Source organism: Equus quagga, chromosome 16, assembly GCF_021613505.1.
Source record: "Equus quagga isolate Etosha38 chromosome 16, UCLA_HA_Equagga_1.0, whole genome shotgun sequence".
Classification (NCBI taxonomy): Eukaryota; Metazoa; Chordata; class Mammalia; order Perissodactyla; family Equidae; genus Equus; species Equus quagga.
In genome coordinates this window covers 65,833,066-65,851,854 of record NC_060282.1, presented here as the reverse complement: position 1 = coordinate 65,851,854, position 18,789 = coordinate 65,833,066, and the positions used below count along the sequence as shown (strand labels likewise).

At 42.8% G+C, this 18,789-nt stretch overlaps 1 protein-coding gene across 1 annotated transcript in view; it reads left to right on the top strand.

Moving 5' to 3' along the window:
* The first annotated feature begins 233 nt into the window (after positions 1–233).
* The window catches only part of CPA6 (carboxypeptidase A6), a 268,232-nt gene continuing 249,676 nt past the window's right edge, over positions 234–18,789 (top strand). The window contains exon 1 of the mRNA XM_046641651.1: positions 234–703. Coding sequence (XP_046497607.1) covers positions 588–703 — 116 coding nt within the window. The 5' untranslated portion in view covers positions 234–587. The remainder of the gene's footprint in view (positions 704–18,789) is intronic.

Below are 18,789 nucleotides of genomic sequence, written 5' to 3'. Positions count from 1 at the left end.
TGTACATGCTCATCAAGACTATTCCTGAGCATTGCAGGATGTGGAATCCGTGTAGGAATTTATCACAGTAGATCAAAACATTAAGCCTGGAATGTTCTATGCCTGCGTGTTTAAATCACCCTCAAACAAATCATTTGCAATTAGGATAGGGTCCTCTGCTGTAGAAGATAATAGAAGGAGAAAGCTTATCCAAAAAAAGTGAAGGGCCTAAAGTTGGAAAGCAAAAGAAGAGAAACAAAACAGAGAAGAGTTAGCCAAAGGGAGCAGCACCCAGGGAAGCCCTGCCGTGAGTCAGCAGAGGGGAGGCCCAGCCCCTTCTGGGGGAGCCTGATGAAGGAGCAGCCTCGGAGGCTCGGCTGCGTGTGCTGCTGCTTCTTGTCCCAAGACGAAGTCTTCAGAGCAACTTCCCTTCCTTGGCTGCTGAAACGCTTTTTCCCGTGGCTGGAAAGAAGTGTCACATTTTGCTCACTCCCAACTCTTCTCCCCCACGCCCTCCCAGAGAACGTGAGCGCGTGTGGAGGGGGTGCAGCAGCCCCCTCCAGCCTCGGGTGACTGCCGTAACTTTCAGCTCCTCTCACTGTAACACGATGAAGTTCCTCAGGGAGCCCAGGAGCCGGACAGCTGCTGCTCTGCCTCTTTGCTTGCTCTTCTTGAAGATTCTGCAACCAGGGCACAGCCACCTTTATAGCAACCGCTATGCTGGGTAAGTGGAGGGATTTTCTTGCCCGGCACGGCTTTTGAGTTGATGAGGGGGCTGGTTTGCTCCTGATCGTGCCTCCTTTTTCTGGTCTGTGGTCTCTGTGTGAATCTGTACACTTTCCTGGTCACCTAAAATAAAATGTGCACACAGCTCCCAGCTCTGTGGTCAGTTCACTGAGAGAATATAGTGGGCGCAAGTCTAGCTTCTCGTACTTATAGGGCGCCAACCTCAGCTGTGGATCAGGGGTGAATGGGGTTCTGTCTTTGGAGTAGCCACAGCCACTATTTGCAGTATTTGTCTTGGTTGATGCTGGGCTGGAAGAATGCTGTTGTACCACGTGAATTATGACCTAAAAACTAAAGCTTCTCCTTGGAATTGTCTGCAGGAACAGTGGGTTGAAATTCACCAGTGATTAAAAACTAAGTGATTTTTTTTTTGAGTGCTTGTTAGCCTACAGAGTGATTATTAGGTAGTTATTAGAAAGATTTTCAAACCTGAGGGATACAAATGAGTCAATCCAAAAAAAGCAGAATAAAAGTAGCCAACTGTAAAATTATGGGTATTTTGCTGAAGGAAAAAACACTCAAGGGAAAAACAATTCATTTCGTCCCCCTCTGTAGGTTACCACGCTTTGTGTTTGCCTTTCAGAAGCAGGCACAGGGCTGCGTAGGAAGCAGTGTGTGACTCTGCAGGTCTTAGGATGCTGAAGGCTTGCTGTGGAATATATAGCACGTGGCTTGCTCACATTTGTGAGGGTCGTTCTTCGAATCTGGAAATTTTGGCTCTCTTGCATTTTAAAGCTGAGAGAACCTTAAATAGGTCCTGTAGTTCAATTCCTTTCTACAGAGGAGGAAAACTAGTCTTAAATTTTTTTAAATAGTCTACTATCCATTCAATAATTACCAGTTGAGGAAAGCTTTTGTATGGATCTGGATTATGACCAGGCAGTGCCTGGTCAACTTTTATAGCAAAGTTGTTCATTCTAGGAATAGTGTAGAGAAGAATTTGTAAGTGTCACCCTGGAAGAGAGAATTGTTTCCGTTTCTCCTCTGAAGAGTCTGGGCTCTGCTTTTAGAGCTCCCTGAAGACAGTGCTTCCAGAGGAAACTTAAAAACATATCCTCAGTTTTAGGGGGTACAGGATAGGGGTGGAGGCATTGGCTGAGATAAGGGCTAGAGATAGTAAAAAAAAAAAAAAAAATCCCCCAATTTTTTTACTCCGGTTTTCTCCGGAGAAACAGAAAGGAGTTAACCTCTGAGGGCTGCTTCAGACACACGGTCCAGGCTTACATCCTGTCATTTGTCACAGCCTTGAAGATGTGGGTAAGGAAGCTGCGTTTAATGACCAATGGTGCAGGCTGAGGTTGTGGAGGACGTCGGGCCGTGTGAGGAACGTAGATCACAGATTTGGACACATCGTGTGACGCAGGACCTCTCCTCCACTCAGCTGTGGCCCTGTCCACGATTATTTTAGTGTGTGGCGCTCCTCGATGACAAGGTACCAGGCTGGCTTCAGCTGAGCAGGTGTGCGCCCTTTCCTAAGCACCAGTTAGCAGAGGTAATGAGGCCGATGGTGGCGCCCTTTTCCTATAGAATTTGCAGTGACTGGCCCCTTTCTGGAGGAAGTTGCGCTGCCTTTTCTGTTGTTCTGCACTGAAAGTAGTCTTGGCCGTTTCCTCTTTGGCTGCTACATAATAGGTTAGTCCCAAATGCATAAATTACCAGATGTCTGAAAGGTGGAAGAAAAAAAGATGAAATAATGAGAAACTGAAGGGGAGCCTTCACTCACAGCAGAAGCCTCGAGCTTCTTTAAAGCCAGAAATATTTCTGAGCCCGCTCACCATCAAAAATGGGGGATTTTAACTCACCTTCATTAGACGTCATTGTCTCATCACCAAAGACAGACATGCTGCTTAGGTTTGGGATTATTTGGCTGTATCTACTCAGGAACTACTTTCTGGGAGTCTAACCCTTCAGCGAACAAGAGCCTGAGGGGAAGGCATGCTAGAATAGTACTCGGCATTATTTTTGCTGCTCATCCAAAGTTATAATTCTAAACCACCTCATTTTTATCCCTTAAGTGATTTGTTTTCATTTTGTTGCTAATACTTATGGAGCAGCCATCGCTTGCATTTTTATAAAAATCTTTTTGTTGGTCTTGGATGAATCTAATATGTGATTATCATTTGTGGGACTCTGTGCATGAATAAAAAATAGACACTCAGGGCAGACCAGCATGCCTCCTGAGAGCAGCTCAGCCTTCTTTCTATGTAAACTGGTAACAACTGTGTAGTGCCAATTGGATAATAGATGCTTAGTAAATAAGTAATTTAAGTGTCTCCAAAAAAAAAATTGTAGAGAGACTGCAAGGAAAATCTTGTTACAAAAGCTGATACTGCTTCGAATAACTATGTTAAATTCCACGTTTACAAGGGAGATTTAAAAATACACAGAAATGGAATAAAGGGAAGTGTGGAAAATAAGTTGACTTCAAATAATATTCATTGATACCATACTGTCAGAGGGCTTCGAGGGCAGGGCTAGAGATGAAGTCAGACATTTCAGTGATAAACATCAGTCAGAGTGAGACTCCTACACAGGCCAGCATCACTCTGTTCTCTCCTCTTCCCTCATCTCCCGTATTCTTGGAAGCAGACCTACTTATTTACTATCCTGTGATATTGAGGGCCAAACAATGAGGACCTTCTGCATCACATGAAATTAGGGTCGATTTTAATTTTTATTTTTAGTGATGTTTAGGAATTTAAGATAATGAAGCAATAAATCCTGGCAATGCTGAAGAACTAAAGTGGCTTTGGGTTTATTTTTTTTTTTTGAGAACTGCTTGTTCAGTGCCTCCTTCATGCCAGTCCGTGTAGTATAATGTTTATAAGTCTTGAAGTTCAACTGCCTGGGGTTCAATTTCTGCTTGCCCACACTTATTAGCTCTGTTACCTTGGCCAAGTTCCTTAACTTCTCTGAGCCTCAGTATCCTTATCTGGGACACGGAGACAATATTAGAAGCTTCCTCGCCAAGTTGTTGTGAGGATAAATGCAGTAGCGTGGGTATCGCGTGGTTCTTGGCACTTAGCTATTTTACCACCCTGTTAAGTACTTACTAAGACCAATACTATAAACGTTTATAAAAATATTAATAATTTTCTTAGCAATCTTATGCAGTTTTTGGTATCCTCATTTTACAGGTAAGCTAAACAAGGTACAGACAGTGTAACCCAAGTTCAGAGCTAGCTAACGCAGGGTTGCTGTGAGGGCACAGTTGGGATTCTAAACCACCTCTGCCTGACTCCACAGACTCCTCACTCTGCCCCCATTCAGGTATAGGAAGGAATTGTTTTTAAGAAAAACTGAATATTTAATGTTTTGGGGAATTAATAGTTTCAGGATAATAAAGGAAAAGAGTAGACTACGTAGGTTAAGAGTTTAACGAGGTTATGGTTACCCTCTCTAGAGGGACAATGAGTCACCGATGGTAAGTCATTATGAGAAAGGCAGGCAGAGACCATAAGGGATAGAAAAGTGGAAGATGGAGGAACTTTAGATTGTCACCAAAAAAAGTAGCACAGGAAGTGGCCATGAGTGGGTGCCTTCAACCAAACATCATTATGAATGCCTACTTGTGCCAAAGCCCCTGATAGCTTGCAGTGTAGTACAGAAAATAGCCCATTAGCACACACTGTATAAGTGCTGCATAGGATGAGTGGACTACTACGAGGATTGATAAGAGAGCTCAACGAACAGAGAAGGGAGGGGTGGAAATCCCTTCCGAGGCCTCACCTATTCTGGTCACCCAGTGTTCCTGTATCTCAGCTTGGGGTGGACAGGGGACTGACTTCCGGCCACCAGGGCGGCTGCTTGGGACTTGAACCCACTGACATTGGATCTGCCTGCAGAGGCCTCATGGACCCCTCCTTCCTCCCCGAGCCCTGCATTTCTTGAAGACTCCTTTCGTGTCTCAGGACAATTTCTTCCCCTCCGCTTTCTCAGGAGAGCAGCTCCAATGACTCAGCCTTTTCCCATGACCACAGCTCTGTGCAGGGCTGGTGACAGCCAGCCAGCCAGCTGGTACATCTGCTTAGTGTCCATGCTGTACCCACGCCCCTACCCCCTGTCCTTCACCTGCCAACCCCCACTCCCCAGTCATTTGTCAAGTTCACTAGTCATCCGTGGAAATGAGGTATGGAGATTCAGAAATTAGACTTGAAGGAAATAAGATTTTGTTTAAAAAAAAAAAAAGGCAGTTTGGTCCTCAATCCTGTAAGCAAAGAGGCCCCAAATTGAGGTGTGACATGGAAGAGAGGAGGCCTGTGAGAAATACACTGACTCAGTAGAACAGATTCGACTTCAGGGACATGGCATTTGTTTTCCACCTCACCTCTCTGGCTGTTCCCCTCTGTCTCGCAACAGCAGCTTTTAACTCTTTCTTTCTTCCTCTGATGGTGGCTTCCTTTAATGCTCCAAGCTTTCGGAACCCTGGGACTAGAATACAAGAGATCAAGCCGGTCATATGAATCTGGGAGTTATCGTCGATGTTGGCAGTGAAAGTCCTTTTCAGACAGGATGGCTGTACATCTCCATTTGCCCAAGAATGGCCGCTTTGCCAGGGACCATCCCATTTTGCACCTGTTGTTCTGGTGGAGTAATGTCTGAGCAAGGTCCTGATTTGGATGGTAAATTGTGGGTTCAGCCTTTTTACTCTTCACTCTGTTTGCTTCCTTAATGAGCTTTACTTCAAGTCTTCAACTACCCTCTTATTTCATTCTTAAGGAGCAAACTTATCTCTTATTCCTTCCATTTCTATAAAAAGTATCCTTTTTGTCCTCTCCTCTCTGTCTTGTTATAGCCACCAGCCGTAATCAGCACTTGTTTATCTCAGCCTAGGTTAAGGTAGTTTTCTCCTAACTGAGCCGCCATTCTCTAGTCCTTGCTCATACTGATGGTCTTACTAAAATAAGACTCTTGTTATATTATACCTTTGCTCAAAGAGCTACTTTGGCTTCCTATTGCCAACTACATCAAATCCAGAATCCTCTGCCTGGCTTTCAAGGCCCCTATAATCAGGCTCTCTGGTTCTCCTGCCTCTCTTTCTCTCTTCCTCAGCCCCCAAAACCCTCTGTAGTCAGATCGAAGAAATAGAGAGCTCAGTATTGCTGATCTTTAACAAGCAAAGCAGGCAGGCCCCATTCATAATAAGAGCCTAAAGCAAGGAGAAGCCATCTCAAATCATGAAAGATAGGTTGAAATGTGTGAGCTGTAGATAGATGTAGGTTTGGGCATTAGGAACTATGAAGGATGTATGCTGGGTTCTAAGGTTGGTATTAAACCTTTCCCCCACAAGTCAGTGTGTGGTTAATGGAATTGTTCTCCAGTGCCTCTGGAAGGTGTTTTTGTTTTTATTTTTTTTTTAGCTCTTGGCCCTTATTAATGGTAGAATATTTTTAGTTTTCCTTACGCACTAGCTCAAAGTGCAACCCCTAAGTGCTGTCTGTTTGTCAACTGATTATACCAAAGCTTTCTTCCCTGTGGAGTGTTCTGTGAGTTGGCGCCTCCTGCTTGGCTTGTTCAAGACGTGCGGTGCTGCAGCCTCTACTCCTCTGACCTGAGCTCACAGGCAGACTGTGCTCCATGGGGACCAGCATTCCCTCTGCCACTGAGCTAGTGGAAGAGGAGTGTTTCAAATGCTTCTGGGCCACTTTCTCCTTGGAGCCTGATCTGATAATGGAGCCTTTATTTTATGGCGCCTCCATACTTTCTGGGTAATACCATTAAGCGTAATCACTTCCGCCCCCTGGAAAGCAGTGAAGGATGTTAATGTTTCAGAACTTCACAGCTTATATTGTGAGAGCCACAAAAGCATTACATGTTTATCTGTCACCGTAAACGGGATTACTGAACAAAAAAAACTCTTTTGGTGACTTGTTTTAGAGTCTTCATTATGATCAATCAGTAGATAACTGGTTTATAGGATTAGGATTTGCTTTGCCAAATAAATGCCTTCTCAGTCTGTCTCTGGGCAATAGCTTCTTTATGATAAAGTGGAATGCAGAATATGAAGCTTTAGGATCTTGTTCTGGGTAGTAAATTTCCTAAAAATTAATTATTTTATTAAAGGTTGAAGCAAACTTCTAAGTGGTTTTCGTTAACAAAATTACCATTTTTGTTCTTTTTTTTCAGTGTGCTTTGAAAATAGTAAAACATTTTCTTATTTTAGTGTCTATATTATAAAGGATACTAGAAGATTGTTTTGTTTTTGTCTTTTTTGCTTTAAGAAAGAATCCCAAAACTTAATGGGATTTATTAAATTAATTAATTAAACAAGAAATTTTTTTCTCTCTCATAAAAATCCAGAGCAGGTATAGTTGGTGGTACCAAAGACCCAGATTCCCTCTGTCCTATACTTCTGCCATGCTCAACACTTAACTTGCAAATGTGGTTCAAGAAGGAACCTTCTAGGTCTTGCCAGCCAACAGGAAAGTGGAAAGGAATAGTCACTCTACTTTCCCTTAAGAGCACAGTCCAGAAGTTCAAATATCTCTTCCTACTGGCCATAATCTGTTAGATGGCCTTAGCTGCAAGGGAGGCTGTGAAATAATATCTTTAGCCAGGACAGGGTGGGGCAGATCTGGGACAACATACTGAGATATAACTAGTAATCTGTCTCTCAGTGGTCACTCTGATAGTTAACGATTATCAACCCATTCTCCCCTCCACTTGGTTCTCCTGAAGAAACAATGCATCCTAATAGGCTTTTAGAATTTTGTACCTCAAGCTGATTTAAAGTGTGCATTTTTATTCTGTAAATGGTCTCTTTCAGTCACAGAGTGTCAGAACTGAAGGAGACAGAAATCACAGTCCAATCTCTCTATTTAACAAATAAGGAAGCAAAACTCCCAAAAGGCAAAAGGATTTACAGAGCTGGTGGTAGAGTTAGGACTAAAACCCAGGTCAGCTGAGTTCACAGCATTCTTTACAGTTGACAACACTATCTTTGGTGAATCCAGGAATCTTCTTACTCTTTCCTATTCCCTAGAGTTGTTGGGGATGAAGTAAAATGATTTGGCAAGGCTGAGCAGTGTTTACTGAGGGAGGATTTAATTTCACTTCTATAAATATTTGTAGGGTACCTGGCCCTCTGCTAGTCTGGGACAGCAGAGATAAAAGGGTAATCCATGTGCACAGCGTAATGAGTAACTCAGGCAAGTAAACAAACAATTCCAACTCTGGGATCACTGTGCCCTCCAGAGAAGACTCTTGGTGCCAGTGAGTGCAGGAGAGGGTCACGTAATCCAGACTGAAGGGTGGAGAGAAGTCAAAGAAGGCTTCTTGATTGCAATGTGAGTCTTCAAAGGCAAACAGGAATTTGAGTGGATTATTAAATATGCAGGGTATTTTATATTTTCTTTTAAATGGTCGGTGCTCAAAGAACACGGCCCCGATCTCAGTCAGAAGGAACAAGTAGAAATCAGGTTAAGGCTTTCCAGACACAGGGAATATATTGCATGTGCCAAGAGCTGCAGTCATGCGTTGTCTAATGATGGGGATACATTTTCAGAAATGCGTCTTGAGACAATTTTGTTGTGTGAACATCATAGAAAATACTAAAGGGGAACAAAATTTGCCACCTCAAAATGTGTCTCTTTAACATGAGAATAATTTCAGGCTGATTATTTTTAAGAAACAAAAAACTCAAAGTTTTTCTTGTTACCTCCCCCTTAACTGCCTAAAAGAATTCAGATTAAAAAAACCTGTCTCAGGAAGCAAGCTATCACCTTAGCATAACATGAACCAGGTGGTAGACAGAGAGGAACCTAGAAAAGTCTGTTTATTGGGCTCCCCTCTGTATTCTTCTGTTTCTGTGTAGCCAAACACTTGTTTTCCAAATGTTTGCTCCTTTTCACCTACCTATGAATTGCCTTGCTTCCCTTTGAAGTCCCTGACTCTCTCTACCCCAACATCTTCTTTTGTCTTTAGCTAAGGATAGTATTTAAGGTGAGGAGGGCTTTGGCCATTTTGGCAAGTTATTTGGTTTTCCTGGGTTTCTCTGATGTATAAATCTTATTAAACTTTTGTTTTTCTTCTGTTAGTCTCATATCAATTTCTTAGACCAGCCAGAAGAACCTAGAAGGTCAGAGGAAGATTTCTTCCTCCCCTACAGCACTTACACAAACATGGATGGTACGGCCTACTACACATGTAAGCTATATGGTACTAATCTTATGGGACACCATTATATGCAGTCCATCATTGACCAAAGCATCATTATGCAGTGCATGACTGTACAGGTGAGAAAGCTTGGTCAAGTCTAGAAAATCAGAGCAATGAAGTATGGATAAAATAAAGGGTATTCTCTTGGTGGGAGTAATGAGAGGTGAGGTAAGACTTCAAGGTCATGAAGTACCTTAAGCCCCATAACATGAAGTTCTGGATTCTCCCAAAGGTAAGAGGGTGCTAGTGAAAAATTTTAAGCAGGGAATTTAGATGATTAGGTTTTGTTGTTGTCTTTAAGAAAGCTCCCTTGACCATCCTTGAGAAGGCGAACCTTGGGGGCTGAAGATTTGGAGGCAAGAAGACTGGGATGTTGTGGTGATCATGGTAATACACAAGAGCCTGGGCCAAGCTAGCACCTGGCTTATGGCAGTGACAATCGAAGGAAAGGAGGTAACCAGTTAAAGAGAGATTTAGGAGGTAGATTTTCACAATTAGATAACCAAATGGAGAGAAGGAAGAGAAAGTAGTATAAAGTGATGCTCAGGATTGGGTGACAGGACTGGGCTCTTTGCAGAGAAAGTAAGTACTTTTTCAGATATGCGTTGTTTGAGGTGCCCATAAAGTGCACAATTGGCTAGGTGGATCTGAAGCCCGAGAGAAAGATCTAGACTGTGAAATAGATTCCAGTAACTGATGTGTAAAGAGAATTTCTTGAAACCTTGGGTGTAGAATGGAGCACCCAGGAAGCACTCATTACTTGAAAAGAATAACCAAAACTTGAATAGAACAGAGGGGAAAAGCCAGAGAATAAACTAGTAGAAAGGCCTAGGAAGAGAATAAGAAACCTAGGAAATGTCAGTTAAAGGAAAATAAGACATCCAAAAAAGGAGAGGTCAGTCACATCAAGTTCTGCAAAGTCATATCCATTGGTTTGGCCATTAACGAAATCATTTGCCATCAAACGTGCTTTTGGCAGGTTGGTGAGTGAAAACTAGACCATGGTAGCTTGAGGAACGATTGAGATGTGAGGAGACTAGCAGCAAGCGTAGACCATAATTTCAAGAAGTTTATCCATGAAAGAAAGATGGTGACGGAGGTGGAGAATCAGTAACTAGAGTTGAAGAAGGGTTTTGTTATTTTCTTTTTACTTCTTAAAATATTACAGATATGGCCATATTTTGTGCCAGGTAGTAGGAATAAGAAAAGAGGGAGAGACTAGAGATAAAGGAGGAGAGTGATGGAGTTAGATCTCTGAAGAGACAGAAAGCTAGCTGGCATCTCTTTTCTCTGTAAAGGAGGAGGAAAGGTCCTGGCCCTATGAAGAGATAATGGACAGGGAACCTGATAAAAAGGGAGGTGATTTAAATATAAAATGTTCCTGAAGGGGCTGGCCCTGTGGCCCAGTGGTTAAGTTTGCACACTCCACTTCTTTGGCCCAGGGTTTTGCCGGTTCGGATCCTGGGCGTGGACCTGGCATCACTCATCAGGCCATGCTGAGGCGGTGTCCCACATAGCACAGCCAGAAGGACCACAACTAGAATATACAACTGTGTACTGGGGGGCTTGGGGAGAAGAAGAAGGAAAAAAAAAAAAGATTGGCAGCAGATGTGGGCTCAGGAGCCAATATAAATAAATAAATTTAAAAACTGTTCCTGAGGGAAATGATTTGAACTTTCAGAAGGACCACCAAGCATTCCTGAGGGTCCAGCAATGGTAGAGATGAGTCTGTAGTCATGAACCCAGCTCCATGATTTTCCTGAGGATCATTCCATGTTGCCTGGAACACGCCACCGTTCACAGTTTAATCTATTAGAACTTGACAAAAGAGTGAGGACATATCTTTAAATAAGCCCTTAGGAAGCCAAAAAGCAAGTCAATTAAGCTTAATGTCAGAAATCTCCCTATCCCTTCTCTGCCTTTCTCTTCTCTGTGCCTGCAAGGTTGGCCTCTGTGGCCTGTGTCTGGCTCCCTTCCCCAGCAGAAGAATGGAGGGCAGGAGGAGAGAAAGCTAGGGGTATTTCTGTCCCTCCTTCCTGGTTTCTGTGCCACAGTCCCGATAGTAGCTGTTAGCCTCCACAATAATGGCTCCTGCTGGGCAGCCCCTCCTTCAAGGGCCAGCTCTCTCTGCCCTCCAGGAGTGTAATTTCCTTCCTTTGTCCCTTCAGACCCAGGAATCACTAATCTCCGGGTGCTTCAGCATCCCTTGTCTGTTCCCTTTCCCTGCCCACATCTCTGTAAATAGTCCCTTTATTAAAGTCTCTTCAGCTGAATCATCTGAGTAGCATTCTGTTTCTGCTGGGACCCTGACTAGTAGAGAAACCAAGCTGTTATTGAAAGCAGATAGAATATGTGTTTAGCTCTGAAGATTTGTGTTAAAGCAATTTCTGGAGCTCAAAATGAAATAGGACAGAAATGAAACAGCAACGGAAGAAAAAATGGGTAGGAAGAGGCTGCCACTAATTTGTATTTCTCTAGCATTGAATGAAAGGATAAAGTACTTTGTAAATCATAATATAATATAAGGTATTATATTAGGTAAATTATTCTGTCCAACATTAGTTGGAAAGGCTGTCATGTAGACACATCCCGTTACAAAATTGATTACCTTTCCATTACCTTCTATCTTCCTGGGGAATTAAGTAAAAGATCTGAGAAAACATCTTAGTGTCGTCTTAACCAAATGAGTGGGCCTCCCTTCTCTCCTGTCAGTTACCTGAGAACCAAAGGTACCATCTCCTCTTCCATCTTTCCAGTCCTCCCATCCTCCCTCATTCCGTGAAACTTACTGACCAAGTACCCAGAGTACCAATGACGACCTACTGACCATCATTCCTTATCCCCGGTTAGGGTTAGGAGTCTTCAGAGTACAGACAGTGGCAGTGTCTCTGCTTCCTGGGGGCTTATGTTTTAATCCAATGATCTAAACTGGAAAAAACAAATGAAAATACAAATATATTAGGTCAACAGACCCCCTTCCTGCTCTTTCTCAACCTTTGTTTTCTTAACACACACATCGTGTATTTTTATAGCATTTCAGTCTTGTATTACCAACTGCTAATGAATGAACCTTCTACAGGATCACACGTTTTGTCACCAGATGAGAATGCTGGTGTACTTTTGCATCTACAGAAACTGTAACCATTTGCGCATGTGACCTCATTTGCTGTATTTTCATCTCCATCTACCTTTCAGATTGTCCTCTTCTTATCAGGCTAATTCATGAATAACCTAAATGTCTACTAGTTCTTTTTTGTGATTTTTGTGAACGCAGTGAAGACACAAGGTTTGTGATAAGATATGGTTGGGGTCCTATTACATCCTATCAATCATGTTTCCATGGAATGTCTGTAATGTGTGTACAATGTTGTGATAGCAATATATTTGGCATCAAAATTGCTAAACATATGGGGGATTGGAGACATTTGGGACTGGCCTGTGTAGCAGGATATTTGGAATAGCTGGAAACTTGCTACTGAAAAAATATTCTCAGCCCTTGACTTATAGGGCAGAAAAGGAGCACACATGGGGGAGGCCTGTTCTCCCTAAATTTTCAGGCCTCTGTGTGGAAGCAGAGGGAAATGACTACAGGTGACGAGTAGAAAATCATTTAATATAGTATCTGACAGGAAAACCACTTTGGTGTTTCAGAGAGAAACATAGTCTGCCTTATTTCCTCTCCCTAAAATGAGGGTTTCTTTTTTCTCTTTTTCCCTAGAATCCTAGTTGGCTGAGGTAGTTCATTCTTCACAACAGCTCTTCCAAAAAACTCTCCAATGACTTCAAGCCCCCAGTCGACCTAACCCTCCCTACCTCCCACCCTGACCCCAAAACTTTTACTAATCGAAGCATAGAAATATAACTTTTCCTTTACTGATCAGATGGAGGTGATGTGGCATCTGACCTGTTATCTTGGCCTCCATCCTCTCTACTTCAAACTATACAGATCCCTTACCCGCCTCTTCTTTCTAAGACAATATCTCCCTCATTTTGTCCACGCTATTGAGTGCCTACAATGTGCCCAACACTATCTTTTTTTTTTGAGGAAGATTAGTCCTGAGCTAACATCTGCCAATCCTCCTCATTTTTGCTGAGGAAGACTGGCCCTGAGCTCACATCCATCACCATCTTCCTCTACTCTGCCACAGCATGGCTTGCCAAGCAGTGCCATGTCCGCACCCAGGATTCGAATCAGCAAACCCCGGGCTGCCAAAGCGGAATGTGTGCACTTAACTGCTGAGCCACCAGGCGGGCCCCTCAACACTATTTTAAAGCCTAAGAGTACATGGATCTGGGTGCTAGGCACATAGCACTGCTTTAGCCACTAGTAAATAAAGCAGTCTCTCATGGAGCTTACATTCTAATGGAATGACAGGAAATTAATAAACCATAGTGTTGAGTTCTGATAAGAGTTATGAAGCTAAATAAAGCATAAAAAGGGGATAGAGTGTCCAGAGAAGAGAAGAGAGGACTAAAATGAGACCAGGAGCCATGGGACAATCTGAGGGTATAAATTTCCCCACAGGAAACAGCAGGTTGGGTGGGAGCCTGTGTGGCATGTCCCTGACAGTGGTTCTCAGACCAGCAGTATCAGCACCTCCCGGGAACTGGTTAGAATGCTAAATCTCCGGCCACCCCCTCCCCCCCACCCCCAGGAACTCCAGGGCTTTAACCAGCGCTCCTGGTGATGGAAGCTAAAGTTCGAGGACCCCTGTGGAGGACAAGCGCCAAGGTGACATGGCTGGAGTTGAGCCATTGAGGGGAGCAGCCCCTCACCCTGTGTTCCTGCTGCTCCCCTGCATATAGCCCTCTGCTTCCTCTTAACACTGTGAAACGTCTTAAAATCACCTCCACTCTCTCTTCCTTTCTGCCTTTGTCTAGGTGGCACACGTTTCTGGAGAAGCCCTCCCTCCTCCACGCCTGCCTGCCTGCCTTTCATGAGCCACTTTAAACGCTACTCCTCCAGCAAGAGTTCCCTGGTCCCACCAATCAGCTCTGATTGCTGCCTCCACCGAGAGCCTGCAGCACTCCATCTGTCCTTTATAACCATCAGCACACGCTGCTGGGCATTATAGTTGTTTGTGAATGTCTTATCTTTGCAGTTATAAGCAAGTTGAGAGCAAGGTGCTATATCTTATTCTTATCTGTATTCTCACAGTCCCCAAATAGTGTCTAGTGTATTCAGTCAAAGTTTAGATGGATGGAGGGAAGGAGAGAGGAAGGCAGGCGAGGAAGGAAACTAATTATGAATCAAACTGCTGACATTTGCAGGCAGTTTTGCCAGACTAGATTTCATCAATAAGTCGTGAGAAATAGAAACCATTTGCCCCTTGCAGCTGCAGGAGGAATGGGGGATCCCTAAAGCTAACACCCACATATGCCTAAGTGCGGTATTCCTCTTCCTCGTGTCACGGGTGCCTGCTCAATGTGTTCCAGGTGTCATTTGCAAAATTATCCACGTTTGGTCTCAGACGTTTTGCTTATGCAGGCTCCTAAAACTGGTCTGAGCATCATTCTGCCTTGGAGAGGTCTCGGAGTCTAAACCGCTCTTTCCTGGATACTGCCACAATGGGCACCAGCTGGCCAGCCTGAGTATCAGCCGTTGCCTTTTACTAGATTTAGGGACGTGATCCTTGCCTTTTTGTCATTATGAACTCATCTGAGATTATAGAGCACGCCTTAATCATCAGTTCATGTTGAGTTTAACATCTTCTCTAGTCTTTGAATAATTTTTACGAATCAAAGGCCTTCTAATCTCTCAGAACTTTATTTCCACGTTCTTCCTTTTAGCCCATCTTTTTCTGACTCTTTAGATGTCTTGATGCAATAAGAATATGTTCGCTTACAATTCCTGTACTCAGTTCCCCTACTCAAATTGCCATATAAACTCCAGGGACCCCAGAAACGGAAGGGCCCTGGAGAGTAGAGGTGGGCTGCCTTTGAGCTAACAATAAAAAGCTGAACAGCAGAATTGATCGAATAGAGCGCTGTGTGGTTCAAAGTGTCCTCAGGCTTACAGCATTTCCTGATTGGAGCTCAGCATGCTTCCCATAACGGCAGTCAAGCTTTAGTAAAATCAGTAAATATCCAGACAAATTGTGTGACATCAGGTGGTCTCCATGAGAAAGGCTTGAAGTCTTAGAAAGCCTTGAGTTAAGGAGTTATGGACGAAGTAGGAGGTGATGAGGACCAGCTGAGAAATAGCAAGAGGAAGGTCCCAAGGTTGGAGAATTACTCCCCAGTTGTGAAACTAATACATAGTTTCTCAAGAACACGTGTGACGTGCCAAAGGACTTGCCACCATCTTGGCCTCTTTTTTGTATGTGAAAAAGCGTTTGTTTTTTCCTTTAATGCAACTTATATAGACAGCATTTAACTCCAGGATGAATAGCTCACCATGGGCCCAGCGATTGGTAGGTTAGTGCTTTCTAGGAAAGGGATCTTAATAAGAAAAAAGTTAGATAAAATGGTAAAGTGAAATTATCGCCAATTCAAAGCTTCAACTCTCCCCAAATTAAGCATTCTAAACCAACCAGTGGAAAGAGGCAAAATCAACAGGATGACCCAGTCTCATTTCTATAATAGCAAATTGCAAGTACTTAAAAGAATGATTTACTGAAAATTTTTATGGTAAATATTTAACAAAGCTTTTGTACTCTTACACATATTGTACAATTTATTTAAAAGTTATTGTGCATGGCTTCTGGAAAACATATCATATCTGTAAGTATTAATTATTTGAAATATTCTTCTGTTCATTTCATAGTACAGTGGAAAGCCATTTCTTCATTTCACCCAACTAAAAATATCCATTAACTTCGAAAAATAGAAATGGCTAAATTGGGGCCCATGAGAATGGCACACCCTGAGTATAAGACCTGAAACTTTCTTTGCCTTCTATCGCCATTGAGAACAACACAGTCATTGCTTTCACAGTTCACGTGGCAATTCCCATCGCCTGTGCTTTGTGGAACACCTTCTGTCCTTACCTACTTGTTTTGTCAGGCTCCGAGCAGCTGATGAGGATACCCATTTAATAATTTGGCTAAGGTTTGCAAGCTCGTCTTTCTTGCTGTTAACAGAAGCAAATAATTGTTTTCCATAGCATTTGTCTTCCAGAACATCACTTAACTTCCTCCTGAGCTCTCAGAACGCCCTTCAGTAGCGCTTACCATTTTGCATTATAGCTATCTGTTTAATTGTTTCTCCTGACTAAACTACGCTCTTCAGGGGGAGGAACTGGTCATTCTTCCGTCAAGTCCAATCCCTACACAGACTGTAGTTCACTAAAACTACAAATAAACTGTAAGTTTTATTGTCATTACCCCTCTACCCACTGAAGTTGAACCACAATAAGCTGCCAGTATTTGACTGTTCTTCATCTAAAGTAATAGCAATTTCCTATGGTTCAACGTAATTTAAGCTTTAACTAACTCCGAAAAAGAAGGACCTTTTTTTCATGCTGTCACAATCCTGGCAGCTTATATGCAGATTTTCCATTAAAGCACCAAACAAAGATCTGTCAAGTTTACAGAATGTGTTTCCAGAGCTTCTCAAACTTTAATGTGCTGACGAATCAGCAGGGGATCTTGTTAACAATTCAGATTCAGTGTCAGGAGGGCTGGGGTGGGGCCTGAGACTCTGCATTTCTTAACAGGCTCCCTGGTGCTGCTGATGCTATGGTTCCCTGGCCAGGCTTTAGTAGCAAATTTTTGGATCACAGGCTGAAGAGTCAGGAAATGTAAGTTCTAGATCTACGATTAGCTATCTGTGCGACTCTAGGACGCCGCTTAATCTTTCTGGGTCTTGCTTTCTGTAGTGTGCAGGGGTTCAATGAGCTGGTCTATTCCTTCAGAGCCCAGTGTTTATGAGCTGCTGGGATCAGGTTTACCCATGTGATCTGAGAGCCCACATAGCAGAAAGGTTAGGAGAACCAGCTCCATCCTCAGACCGCCCGGGTTCACATCCCAGCTTCTCCACTTTCTAGCTAGGTGACCTTGGAAGGACTTCTTCATCTCTCTCTGCCTCAGTTTTCTCATCAGTAAAACTGGACTAATATTGAATTAGTCCGTATATGTGAAGTCCTTAGGACAGAGCCTCACACATATAAACTCAATAAATGTAATCTATTTGCAGCATTAATACTTTCTGTAGTTTCATTTCTGAGAAGCTTTCCTAATGGAATTATCTGAAATGTAGGCAAAGTTTTAGAGTATATGGAAAGGTATTTATCACCAATTTATTTATCTGTCAACATGTGGGAAGCTACCTGTATGTTCAACAATAAGAGAAAGGTTAATTACAGTGCATATTAAGGAATGTTTTGTGCCCCTTGTAAATGTCTACAAATAATTTTTAATGCTTGAGATACAATATGAAATGGGCAGAAAACAGGATACAGAGCTGTATTCACAGCTCAAGTGTAACTATAATTTCTTATATATGATATAGTGAACTATTTGTTGTTAGTGCCGTCCAGTCAATCTGACTCCTAGCGCCTGTGTACAGCAGAGCAGATCCCTGCCTAGTCTTTCTGTGCCATCCTTTCCCCTTCTGGCACTGTATCAGACAATGCTCCGCTGCTGTGCATGGGGTTTTCACAGCTCAGTTTTTCAGAAGCAAGTGGCCAGCTCCTTCTTCCTAGTCTGTCTAGTCTGCAAGCTCTGCTGAATCCTGTCCACCATGGGCAATCCTGCTGGTATGTGAAATACGGGTGGTGTAGCTTTCAGCATCACAGCAACACACAGCTGCTACAGTATGACAACCGACAGATGGGTGGTGTGGTTCCATGACCGGGAAACAAACCCAGGATGTGGCGATGAGAGCACCAAATCTTAACCACTAGACCACCAGGGCTGGTATAGTGAACTATATCTGGGAAAAAAGTGCCCCAAAATATTAAATGATTATTATGACTAACTGATAACATTACAGGTGATTTTTTTCTTCCTCTCTCTACTTTTTTCTAATTCCACATGAAGCATGAACAACTAGTATATTCAGAGAAAAAGTAATTTTTAAACACGTAAAAGTCCACCCCCCCCCAAAAAAAACCTCAACCCTATAGCAAGGACTTCAGCTTCTGTGGTGCCTTATGCCAAAACTGTTCTAGAAGCATAGCAAATAAGAATCAGAAGTCAGTAAATTTAATATAACACTCAGTGCCAAACTATTGACTGAAAACTAAAGCACGTTCATTTTTTATTTCTGAGCAAAAATGAGATTGTTGGGCATGCCAGTGAAGCATTAAATGACCAAAGCGGCTGCCTTGCTGCGTGTCACGTACATACTGGGGAGGCTGCACGAGAGGAGCAGGGCTTAAGGCTTTTCAGCTTAGAATAATACCAGAAACAACCAGCGTCATGCTGATGTGTGTGTTTCAGTAGATGGGTTCTCAAATAGAAATGCTTCGGCGGTCTCAACACTACCATATGATTAAATCTGTATTTAGGTTTTCGTTTAAAAGTTAACACAGTGGGTCAGGAAAAAGCATTTCAAGTGACTGGAAGGAGAATCCATTACACTTTTACATGTATTCCCCTATGACATGTATTTTTCCCAGCCTGAGCTAGCCCATTATATTTTGAGAAGAAATTCAAGAAAAATATTTGCTAGCGGTTTCCCACACCATCAATTTCTCTTTAAAGCTGCCATGATAGTGATAATCAGAACCTAATCCAGGTTGAACATCTTTTGATTTTCCAAAGAAGATTAAGAGCTATTTCATCTTGCCTCTATGGGGCACGGATTGAGAGGAAAGTTTGTAATAAATTCTCTACCACTACTCCACTGCCTGATAAAAATCCCTCATCCTTAATTTTCCTCTGGCTTTTTAGTACTTTGAACTTCTCGCTTTTTGAATAGACA